At 38.3% G+C, this 12,500-nt stretch overlaps 3 protein-coding genes across 5 annotated transcripts in view; all 3 read right to left on the bottom strand.

Annotated features, from left to right (window-relative positions):
* The window catches only part of LOC138027567 (membrane progestin receptor gamma-B-like), a 4,076-nt gene extending 1,681 nt beyond the window's left edge, over positions 1 to 2,395 (bottom strand). Inside the window, exon 1 of the mRNA XM_068875110.1 lies at positions 1 to 2,395. This exon is cut by the window's left edge and continues 1,681 nt beyond it. The gene's annotated coding sequence lies outside the window, so the exon portion shown is untranslated.
* Positions 2,396 to 3,002: 607 nt separating this feature from the next.
* LOC138027563 (uncharacterized) lies at positions 3,003 to 9,482 on the bottom strand. Of its 3 annotated transcripts, XM_068875106.1 has the most exons (5): positions 9,211 to 9,482; positions 8,343 to 8,449; positions 7,625 to 8,036; positions 4,366 to 5,525; positions 3,003 to 3,848 (listed from the first exon to the last, which is right to left on the bottom strand). In XM_068875106.1, exons 4-5 carry the CDS (start codon positions 5,090 to 5,092, stop codon positions 3,004 to 3,006), a joined length of 1,572 nt encoding a protein of 523 aa, XP_068731207.1. In that variant the 5' UTR covers positions 5,093 to 5,525; positions 7,625 to 8,036; positions 8,343 to 8,449; positions 9,211 to 9,482; the 3' UTR covers position 3,003. The 3 variants fall into 3 exon arrangements, with proteins under 3 accessions (XP_068731207.1, XP_068731206.1, XP_068731208.1); XM_068875105.1 differs by having other exon boundaries at positions 8,343 to 9,482; XM_068875107.1 differs by lacking the exons at positions 7,625 to 8,036; positions 8,343 to 8,449; positions 9,211 to 9,482 and adding an exon at positions 5,952 to 6,566.
* Positions 9,483 to 9,631: 149 nt separating this feature from the next.
* Positions 9,632 to 12,500, bottom strand: part of LOC138027565 (uncharacterized) — a 4,592-nt gene continuing 1,723 nt past the window's right edge. Inside the window, exon 2 of the mRNA XM_068875109.1 lies at positions 9,632 to 12,244. Within this exon, the coding sequence (XP_068731210.1) occupies positions 11,400 to 12,244 (845 nt within the window). The 3' untranslated portion in view covers positions 9,632 to 11,399. The remainder of the gene's footprint in view (positions 12,245 to 12,500) is intronic.

Below are 12,500 nucleotides of genomic sequence, written 5' to 3'. Positions count from 1 at the left end.
GTTTTATCAACGGAGTTGATAATGTAAATTGGCCACTGTACACCGTACAGAGATTCTAAAAGCTTAGAATCTCTGTACGGTGGCCAATTTACATTATCAACTCCGTTGATAAAACCAAATTTTTGCCATATAATAGACAACTTAATAACCTCAACATTTTGGTCGTTACAGCAAAATCTCAAACCTCGACCTAGCTGTATTGAGTTCGCTGTCCCCCAGTCAATACAGCAAGGCCTCAGTTTGAAATTTTGCTGTAACTATGTCACTCTCGGTTATTAAGTAGTTTTAAATAAAAAAATATTGAAAGTTAAATTTATGAAAGCCATTTATATTTGAACTGCTGAGAGTATCAAATTAAGATGTTACTTGAGTAGTACCGAAAAAAAAAACTGAAAATTTCAGTGCAGTGCTGTACCAGTTGAGCTATCAAGCGACCTGGGAGCTGGTCACTATGCAAGTTCATACAGATCGTTTTCACTGTCGCACAACAAAAAAATAACTTTGAAGCTGTTCAATGAAATAGGCCAAGAACTTGGAATGTTGTAGGAAACAAATTTTTTAACCACCTCTCCACTTGATTCTCAGATGTGTGTGGCACATCATTTCTGAGTTATTTGTTGGAGCGTTTCACGCAACTTTGTAGAGTTTTGTATGGAGACACCATGTTGGTGGATCAAAGTGGTCCACCAATATGGTGGCCGGTAATCAACCAGAACATCTGGAGTCCACTTTGTGATGAAAGAGCGTACTTTTTGCTCATGAGATAAAATACATGAGTATGAACACATCTCCTAATGTACTTTAAAGTCTCAAACTGCTGAGATTCATAGGAATAGACATTTTTTTCAACCAAATAGCTTTGAATGATGGTGTCACGCAAGGTGACAATTCGGAAATTCAACATGCTTTAGTTTCGAAATGAAAGACATCACAAAACTGGAAACTTGAAAAAATATTTCTTTCTAAGTCATCGTCAACCTTGTATGGATAAATTTAGAAGACCTTGCAATTCTGATTTTAGAATTTGATGATGTCACCGTGAAAACCATCTATTGAGCATGCAAGAAAAGGGTGATTAGCACTGCCAGTCATTGTCATCTATATCTGAACTTCGGACAGAATCTAGTTATGATGTTTATCATCGCACTTATTAATAAACGCTATTGCTAGTAACGTTAATTAATAAATGCAATGATCAACATCTCTACTTATAAAATTTTTATTATTTTGGAGACAGTACAATAATTATAATCATCATCATCATCATTAATCCAATTTTGATCCGGGTTTATCCCTGTAAACAGGGCTGGCCGGGTTTACCCCACTTTGTCAGCAATCTTTCTAACTCCCACTCTCCATCTTGCTCGACTCATGGCATCCTTTTTCTCCAAATCAACGCTCTTGCTCTCCTTCTCCACTTGCGTCTTCCATGTCTTCTTTGGTTGTCCTCGCTTCCTCTTGCCTTTCACTTTGAACTCCAACACTTTTCTCAGAACATGCCCATCATCCCTCCTCAACACATGCCCGTACCATCTCACTCCATTTACCTTTGCCATCTGAACCACTGTTTCCTTCAATCCCAACATCTCCATCAGGCCCTCTGTCCTCTTTCGCACCACACATTGCTCTCTCAGTCCATCTCAAAATTGCTATCTCATTTTCCCTCAGACACCATGTCTCACTCTCATAAACCTTTTTTAGTTTAGCAACTCTCCACATTCCCTGAACTTCACCCAGCCAATTCTTGCTCTTGCGGTCACAGCTGCCTCGCAGACACCACTTGCATTCACCCTATCCCCCAAATAACAGAAACCTCTCACCGTTTCCACCTCTTCACACAACTCCTCCACTGGTTCCACTAATCCATCAGCTTGCTTCTTGCATCTTCCACAGACAAAATCTCTCCCCAACCTCGAGGTCACCCTCTTTACTTTCGCGCATCTTCCATGGATCCATTTCCCACATTTCACACACAACACTGAATTTGCCATTACTCGCTTCCCAAAAATACCACATGGATCTACCTTACTCACAGATAATTCACCTTCTGCCCCACTCACTACCACTTTTGTCTTCCCGAGGTTCACCTTCAGCCCCGTGCTCTCGAATGCCTCCTTCCATTTCCAGAACTTCTCCCTCAGACCCTCCATTGTCTCACTCATCAAAACCAAGTCATTTGCACACAACATCTCACTTATCAAACCATTTCTCACACTCTCTGTAACCCCCGTCAACCACGATCACAAAAACCAACGGCAACAACACGGATCCCTCGTGCAAACCAACTTTCACCTCAAACTCCTCGGACAACTCTAGCCCAACTCTGACTCTTGTCTTTGCACCTTCATACAAACTCATCACTGCTCTCACCAATGTACATTTTAACATTTTGGATTTGGTGAAATCTTGGACAAACTCATTTACTTTTCACAACTCTGGTAGTTATCTTTGTCCCTTACATGATTATGGTTTACCTTTCTTGTGTTTGATATCCTACCTCACAATGCCTGTGTGCATCCGCCCTCTTGTGAGGGGAGGAAGCAGATGTACAAAGGCTAACCTCACGTTCACTAATTTATTCTTACCATATTTACAACATAAATAATACTTTTTTACATGGCGCAAAAATACAGGCTCTTAACAAAGTGCGAGTCAGCAAACCATGCAAGTCTCTCATCATTTAAGTCTAAGCACCCATTTCAAATAGCACTGATAAACAGTACTAAAGTCTAAGCACCCATTTGAAAATGGTGAGTTTTCAATAGCCCATGGCTATCACGTTGGCTTGTGTGGCTTGAATGCTGACTTGCAAGGCTTCCATATTATACAACCTCAACATTACAACCTGATTCAATTAACACTAAGAAGTTCAAAAACATTAAGGAATACTATCAGATGATACAAAGTTACTACAAAACTATTTACAAATAAGAAAAGAGCATCTTCTCCATCCAGCTAAGAACAGCTTTCATTTCAACAGAAACAAAGTGTCAGAAGCAAAGTTTATTGTTTTTTACATTTATTGCATGTAGATTTCTTTGGCAACTCTTCCAACTGGACCTTGTCATTTCCGTCTTTAAGTTCAATCTTTATTGAGTTCAGGTCGACAGCTTTTACCAGCAGCTGAATCATAGTCTTGAACATTTTCTCAATGCTCTCCACATTCAAAGCACTAGCTTCCATAAAACTAAGATTATGAACTCCAGCAATTTCACGGCCTTCCTCAACAGAAACCTGGCGCTTGCGAACTTGATCAGTCTTGTTTCCAATTAAAATGATTAATACATTATTTTCAGTGCAGTACTGCTGAGCAATTTCTAGCCATTTTGGAATATGATGAAAACTTTCACGGTTGGTCACATCACATACAAGGAATATGCCATGGACTCCACGGAAATACATCCCCTGAATAGCAAAGAATTGCTCTTGGCCTGCAGTGTCAGCAACCTCTAAACTCACGAACTTGGAGCCATATCTAAATGAAAGTCTATCAATTTCTACGCCTATAGTTGTTGTGCTCATGAACACGTTATAAGCAGGGTTTTGAAAACGATTAAATAAACATGATTTTCCAACTCCCCTGTCACCAATAAAGAGTACTTTGAACTTATAATCATAAACTGGTTGAGTGTTAACCCTTTCAATCACAGCTTCATCTGGCTCAAAGTCACTATGCTGTCTTACAACTAGCCATTTGTAGCCCTTGAGCTCATCCTTGATGTCCTTTACATCTGGTCGTAACTGGCTATCATTTTGCAAGCAATCAAACACCACTTGTTTTAGAGAATGATCTCCCATCTCGTCAATGTCATGTTTCCGCCTTTCATGTTCACTAATCATCTGACCATCTAAAATTAAAGCAGACAACAGTATACAACAATAATTACAAGAATGGCTTGCTCAGCTCTGTGACTATGAATAAGAAACTTAAATTTAAGGGCAGGTGCACTTTTTTAATCCTCTGTTCAATAATTTTTACATTTCAATGAAGGTCCCCTCACTCTCTTGAGCACAAAATCCCCCAGCCCCAAGTGCCTTCTTATGCTGAGAATGATAGTCCTCCAACATGTTGAAAATATGAAATTAAATTTATGACATGGAAGCATTTATAAATGCTTTGAAGGATACTTCCATGCAGACTTCCCTTTTCTTTGTATTTGATGGGCTAATCTTCAGGAGGAACAGGCCTCTCCCCTTGATCTAACTTACTTGTAGGTCGTAGTTGGTGTAAAAAAGCACAATATTCAAAGCCCCACAAATCTGGTCGCCATTTTGGGAAAGCTAGTGAACGATCTGAGAGGAAAAAGGTGCAAACAACAGGAAGGGGAGAGGAGTCCCTGAATTCTCAAATTATACAAGACATACCTTCAGTAAGTGGAGTCATAGGCCAAACCAAAGGCTCATGTCCTACAATCATACACAGGAGCACTGCACCAAATGAAAACACGTCAACCTTTGGACCATACTTGGGGCCTTCTATGACTTGGAACTGCCTCATAGCAGGGTAGGTCTCAGGGGCTGCATACACTGGTGTCCCTGGCAATTGGGTAGCATACATGTCGCACCCTGCAGAAAACACTTTAGATACACCGAAATCTGCAATCTTGGCATTACCATTTATCGTGAGCAATATATTCTTTGTTGCTAAGTCACGATGAACGATTGGAGGTTGAAGGCCGTGCATGTACTCCAGGCCTTCGATTACGTCAGTTGCTATTTGAATCAAATTCATTTCCGGGACTTTTGGTGAAGTTGTAGACTCCCTAATGTACTTCTCTAGATCACAGTGAAGAAGTTCTGTAATGATTATAGGGGAATGCCCTTTTGGAAGTAGTACGGTCTTTAGCTTGACCACATTGGGGTGATCAAGCGTTTCCAAAACCTCCCTTTCACGTTGAAAGTCCCTCATGTACTGTTGGTGACTGAAGCCGTTCTGGAACAGGATGCAGTGAAACCTTTTCGCTGCAACGTCTTCTCCCTTCCACCGTGCATGGTAAACGTTTCCATAAGAACCACTTCCGATTTCTTTCAATAACACCAGACCTTGAACATGCGACCTTGGAGAGTCTCCCTGAGATGTATCAGAACTCATTTCCAGAAGCCGACAAGCGTTAGCGAGGTAGCCCCAGCTTCGAATTCCAGGAAAACAATAAACATCATTTAACGGAACATCTAGTGCTCCAGACACAACAATGAATTACTAGGACAAAAAAAACTTGAATATGAAAGACGTGTGTACGGTTGGCGTTTGCTTGAAGTGCTTTAGATTGCAGTTTGCCGCTTGTTTGCTGCTAGTTGCCATTTTTCTTGCGTCAAGTCGCATACGCACTCGCACTGCATTCTGGTTAACCTGTCTGAAGAAAGTCACGCATCTTCAACAGTCACACAACAGTGTTAAACTAAGCCCGTTTCTCGAAAGTCCCGAAACTTTACGGGCCATTTTCGGGTGTCACAATTCCCTCTGTATCTCAAGAACGGAGGGGATTTAAGTCGTCAAACTTCACATTTAGTTTGCTTTTTGTTACCTTGAAATAAAGAATAGAGAATACAAATAAATGTTATATTACACAACCTTATAGCATGAGCATGAACAAAAATTTATTATTCATTGTTTGTTATCAACTGTAAGTCAGTTGTGTGGCTATCACTGAAATTCCGAGTGGTTACGTTACTTTATTATATGGCTTGTGTTTGTAGCCGATATAACGTGCGCTCTGATTGGCTAATTGTGACTGAATTGCAGGGCATTATTCTCCCGTAATGCCCACTGGCCGATTACGGGCTTGCAAAAACAAAGCAAAAGGTAATTAAAAAGCCATAGAGCAGTTTTCAATTGAGTGTCGTAAAACCAAAACCAAAGTAATTACTTTGGCCAATCATAAACCAAAGTAATTATCTAAATATTTTCGACACTCAATTGAAAACCGCTGTATAATAAACTACTTACTAACCGAGCTATTGTAGCTCGAGCCGTACTGGGGAATATTGGCCCTCGGTCGTTTTTGTACAACCAAGTCTCTACCTCAATTGAAGGATTATTCTTAATTGTCAATTTCTTCCAAGTGAAGGATTATCGTTCATTTTAGACACTGAAAGCTTGATAGGGATCATGGGAAATGAACATATTTCTTTTAAAAGGGCAACCCGAATGTCTGGACTCGCAGGACTCGAACCTGGGAACGTGTAATTAATAACCACTTCACGTAACCACCAGACTACCACATCACTAACTGCGAGGATGTCATTTTTTCGTTAATGTCAGTAGTTAATCTTCCAAAAGTGCCGCTGTAAACGTGTATTAACACCCGCTGAGAAGCAAGCTTGCACAGTGAAAAATGTCGGTTACCAATTATTTCAAGAGAAAGCTAATGTAGACTTAACCATTATTCAGCAATGATTTTATATATATACTAATTAGTTTTGGTAAATAATCGGCACATTTTCTAGTCAGTTGATCTTTAATGGTTAAGTGGATAAAAACAGTTCCTTCGAGGTGGGTGCTCCGGGTTCAAATCCTGTCCAGGGGCTGCTTTTACTTTTTTTCTTTTTATTTGCTACCACAAGTCCTGGGACAGAGTGGTCAAAATGGAGGATAATACTTCATTTAAGGCAAAGTGACAATGAAGGATAATCCCCCCCCCCCCCCCCCGCAAAGAAAAAAAAAATCTAAAATCTAGATTAAATATAGTAATATTCTTATGAATTAATTTGTAAATAAAGTCTGAAACTGATGCCGGTCTGAATTGTTTCACTTATCGATATGTCTATTCCAAAATGAATTTTTAAAGATATCTGTCCGATAATAAGGTTTAAAAAGTTTATAATCATGACTATTTCTTGTTCTTCTGCAGTTACTGAAGGACATGTTATCATCAATATTTCAATTACTAGTAGCAGCTATCGCTAAGTGCCAACGAGACATTCAACTTAAGCTGAATAGTGGACGTTTTCCGTGTTTCCATAGCCTCATCTAAACACTCGGGGAAGTTGGGAGAATTCTCGAGAGTTATGCAAACCCCCGACTGCGTCTCGGGTTTGCATAACTGTCTTGAATTCTCCCAACTCCCCCTAGTGTTTAGATGAGGCTATGGAAACACGGAAAAAAAGTCCTCTATTGCTTTTATAAAATATTGGTCAAAGATAATACAAAAAATGAAGGAAGTTGCTGTTTTTTTAAACTTCTTGATTGGAACAGATTTTCTTGACACACGCTCATATTTCCTACCAACCAATCAAAACGCGCGTCTGACAATACATAACCAATCAAAATTTCGTGTGATGTCACAGCCGTGTTCCATCCTCTCATCGAAACACAGCTATTGACCAATGAGAGTGCACATACTATCTTAATTATTTTATAAATAATACATAGTTTGCAAATTTGTATCAGAGGGCCATTTTTGGATTTTTTCTTATTTTCAAACTACTGCAACTAAGTTATCAATAACATAACAATAGAAATGAAAGTGAAACCCTTGCACACTTTGTATCTCGAACAACAGTTTAAATGTTAACGTGTTTTGCAATAATATTGAAAGTAGTGCTGTGATTTTTGAACGGCCGTAATTTTAACAGGAAAATACAATAATTAAGCTCAATTAGCTAATTTTAGCTTATAATGTACCTCACTGTAGGTCATTGTAGACCACTGTAGGTCATTGTAGCTCATTGTAGGTCGTTGTAGCTCACTGTAGATCTTTGTAGGTCATTGTAGATCATTGTAGCTCATTGTAGGTCATTCCTTGTTTTAGTAACTACGAGAATTTCCTGCTAAGCAATCTTGAATCCTTGCTCTTTCCCCAACGCCTGTGACCCCAGTTTTAGCTTTCTAAGCCTTGACGTTTGTTGCTCCATAAATTTACAAGGTCCTCAAGAGAGAGCTGCTTGCGCGCTGAATCAAACGTTTCCTTTGCTTTACTTTTGCACTCCAATAAGTATTTACTGATTCATTTTCGCCGTCCAGTTTAAGCGAGTTGCCTTAATGCTCCAGAATTGACCAAGACGGCTTCATCTGAAACTGTTTGCGACATTATTCGCTAGTTTTAACAAAAAAGGAAAATAATAAGTTGTAAAAACGCATCTTGAGACATCAGTAGGTGTCACCGATAGCTAAAACCAGTTGCCAATGCTTTTGCATGATTCTAGGTATAGGCTTTGGTGCACTAAACTTGGCCTGCTTTCGAGAGTTGTCCTCACATGGCCGGACACGTTTACTTTACTTGCTGCCATTATTATCATCAAAATTTTAATTTATAAATTCAAATTTAAAATTAATTAAATTTAAATTATTAATTTTTTGTTTTTCATTCTACGGTAAAAAATGAATACTTTAATTAACTAACCTGAGGGAGGGACGAATCGCGATTTTTTAAAGCCTGTTCTTAGCTTGAAGACTATTTTCTGTATTGTCCAGTCACTTTTTCTGGAGGCACGGGAGAGTAACCTCACCCTAGATAAAGAATATATAAATCCCAAATCATTGTAGACCGTTTTTGCACAGAAAAATTATACAGTCTTTGGAGATTCAGCGCATACTAACTAGGATATCCTGCGACTAGTATTTCCTAGTTTCCTGTCTTCTAGACGTTGCACTTTGGACGCTTTTCAAGAACAAGCCCAATTAGTAATTTTAAGGAAATTGTCCAAGAATTTTCTTTTTTACACTTTTATTTTTTATTATTATAGATACTGGTGAAATACTAGGATTTTCCTTCTTACGAAAATATCATATCGTCACCGCGCGCAGTGAACATATCATTTTTATCTTCTACATGTGAGGATATAGGTGTCGTCATGGTAACTAACACGATTGGCCAATAAAACATAATTGGCCAACAATACATAACCAATCAAAATTTCGTGTGATGTCACAGCCGTGTTCCATCCTCTCATCTAAACACAGCTATTGACCAATGAGAGTGCACGTACTATCTTAATTATTTTATAAATAATACATAGTTTGCAAATTTGTATCAGAGGGCCATTTTTGGATTTTTTCTTATTTTCAAACTACTGCAACTAAGTTATCAATAACATAACAATAGAAATGTAAGTGAAACCCTTGCACACTTTGTATCTCGAACAACAATTTAAATGTTAACGTGTTTTGCAATAATATTGAAAGTAGTGCTGTGATTTTTGAACGGCCGTAATTTTAACAGGAAAATACAATAATTAAGCTCAATTAGCTAACTTTAGCTTATAATGTACCTCACTGTAGGTCATTCTAGACCACTGTAGGTCTTTGTAGCTCATTGTAGGTCGTTGTAGCTCACTGTAACTCATTGTAGGTCGTTGTAGCTCACTGTAGATCTTTGTAGGTCATTGTAGTAGGTCATTGTAGATCATTGTAGCTCATTGTAGGTCATTCCTTGTTTTAGTAACTACGAGAATTTCCTGCTAAGCATTCTTGAATCCTTGCTCTTTCCCCAACGCCTGTGACCCCAGTTTTAGCTTTCTAAGCCTTGACTTTTGTCGCTCCATAAATTTACAAGGTCCTCAAGAGAGAGCTGCTTGCTAACTAGGATATCCTGCGACTAGTATTTCCTAGTTTTCTGTCTTCTAGACGTTGCACTTTGGACGCTTTTCAAGAACAAGCCCAATTAGTAATTTTAAGGAAATTGTCCAAGAATTTTCTTTTTTACACTTTTATTTTTTATTATTATAGATACTGGTGAAATACTAGGATTTTCCTTCTTACGAAAATATCATATCGTCACCGCGCGCAGTGAACATATCATTTTTATCTTCTACATGTGAGGATATAGGTGTCGTCATGGTAACTAACACGATTGGCCAATAAAACGCGAGGTTCTCCTTCAGTGACGGTAAGTTACTTTTGTGCTGTAACATGATTTTTCTCTACTACATTAACATTTTTATTGCACACTTTGACATTATCGTGCATGATTTGTTTTTCTTAACTTTCCATTTCAAAAATTAATATGGACATCATCAATGTCTATATATTGTATGGCTGCTTAGGGATAGGAACTTTATCTTCTTGTGCTGATAGTATCTCTCACTCATTTGATGAAGAAGGCCAAGAGCTTGGAATTTTGTAGGAAACAAATTTTTTAACCACCTCTCCACTTGATACTCAGGTCTGTGTGGCACGTGGTTTCTGAGTTATTTGTCAAAGCATTTCACACAACTTTGTAGAGTTTTGTATGGAGACACCATGTTGGTGGATCAAAGTGGTCCACCAATATGGCGGCCGGTAATCAACCAGAACATCTGGAGTTCACTTTGTGATGAAAGAGCTTACATGTGTATGAACACATCTCCTAATGTACTTGAATGGCTCAAACTGCTGAGATTCATGGGAATAGACATTTTTTTCAAACAATTTGCTTTGGATCATGGTATCACGCAAGGTGACAATTCGGAAATTCAACATGCTAAATTTTCGAAACGAAAGACATCACGGAACTGGAAACTTGAAAAATATTTCTTTCTAAGTCATCGTCAACCTCATATAGATAAATTTAGAAGACCTTGCGATTTTGATTTTAGAATTTGACGACATCACTGTGAAAACCACCTATTGAGCATGTAGATGATATGGACAAAAGTTAATAATTATATGAAAGCCATCTATATCTGAACCGTGGAGAGAATCAAGTTAAGATGCTCATCATTGCAGTTATCAATTAACGTTGCATTAACTAATAACTGCAATGATCAACATCTCAACTTTTAAAAATATTATTATTTTGGAAACAGTACAATAATTATAATGAATGTACATTTTAACATTTTGGATTTGATGAAATCTTTGGCAAACTCATTTACTTTTCAAAACTCTGGTAGTTATCTTTGTCCCTTACAAGATTATGGTTTACCTTTCTTGTGTTTGATATCCTACCTCACAATGCCTGTGTGCATCCGCCCTCTTGTGACGGCAGGAAGGGGATGTACAAAGGCTAACCTCATGTTCACTAATTTATTCCTACAATACTTACAACATCAATGATACATTTCTACATGGCGCAACACTACAGGGTCTTGACAAAGTGCGAGTCAGCGAACCATGCAAGTCTCTCATCATTTAAGTCTAAGCATCCATTTCAAATAGCACTGATAACCAGTACTAAAGTCTAAGCACCCATTTGAAAATGGTGAGTTTTCAATAGCCGCTTGGCTATCACGTTGGCTTGCATGGCTTGAATGCTGACTTGCAAGGCTTGCATATTATACAACTTCAACATTACAACCTGATTCAATTAACACTAAGAAGTTCAATAACATTAAGGAATACTACCAGATGATACAAAGTTACTACAAAACTATTTACAAATAAGAAAAGAGCATCTTACAAAAATGACACCAAGAGCATCTTCTCCATCCAGCTAAGAACAGCTTTCATTTCAACAGAAACAAAGTGTCAGAAGCAAAGTTCATTGTTTTTTACATTTATTGCATGTAGATTTCTTTGGCAACTCTTCCAACTGGACCTTGTCATTTCCGTCTTTAAGTTCAATCTTTATTGCGTTCAGGTCGACAGCTTTTACCAGCAGCTGAATCATAGTCTTGAACATTTTCTCAATTCTCTCCACATTCAAAGCACTAGCTTCCATAAAACTAAGATTATGAACTCCAGCAATTTCACGGCCTTCCTCAACAGAAACCTGGCGCTGGCGAACTTGATCAGTCTTGTTTCCAATTAAAATGATTAATACATTATTTTCAGTGCAGTACTGCTGAGCAATTTCTAGCCATTTTGGAATGTGATGAAAACTTTCACGGTTGGTCACATCACATACAAGGAATATGCCATGGACTCCACGGAAATACATCCCCTGAATAGCAAAGAATTGCTCTTGGCCTGCAGTGTCAGCAACCTCTAAACTCACGAACTTGGAGCCATATCTAAATGAAAGTCTATCAATTTCTACGCCTATAGTTGTTGTGCTCATGAACACGTTATAAGCAGGGTTTTGAAAACGATTAAATAAACATGATTTTCCAACTCCCCTGTCACCAATAAAGAGTACTTTGAACTTATAATCATAAACTGGTTGAGTGTTAACCCTTTCAATCACAGCTTCATCTGGCTCAAAGTCACTACGCTGTCTTACAACTAGCCATTTGTAGCCATTGAGCTCATCCTTGATGTCCTTTACATCTGGTCGTAACTGGCTATCATTTTGCAAGCAATCAAACACCAGTTGTTTTAGAGAATGATCTCCCATCTCGTCAATGTCATGTTTCCGCCTTTCATGTTCACTAATCATCTGACCATCTAAAATTAAAGCAGACAACAGTATACAACAATGATTACAAGAATGGCTTGCTCAGCTCTGTGACTATGAGTAAGAAACTTAAATTTAAGGGCAGGTGCACTTTTTTAATCCTCTGTTGAATCATTTTTACATTTCAATGAAGGTCCCCTCACTCTCTTGAGCACAAAATCCCCCAGCCCCAAGTGCCTTCTTATGCTGAGAATGATAGTCCTACAACATGTTGAAAATATGAAATTAAATTTATGACATGGAAAC

This window comes from Montipora capricornis, chromosome 12, assembly GCF_036669925.1.
Source record: "Montipora capricornis isolate CH-2021 chromosome 12, ASM3666992v2, whole genome shotgun sequence".
Taxonomy (NCBI): domain Eukaryota; kingdom Metazoa; phylum Cnidaria; class Anthozoa; order Scleractinia; family Acroporidae; genus Montipora; species Montipora capricornis.
This window is presented reverse-complemented; position numbering and strand designations above follow the sequence as displayed.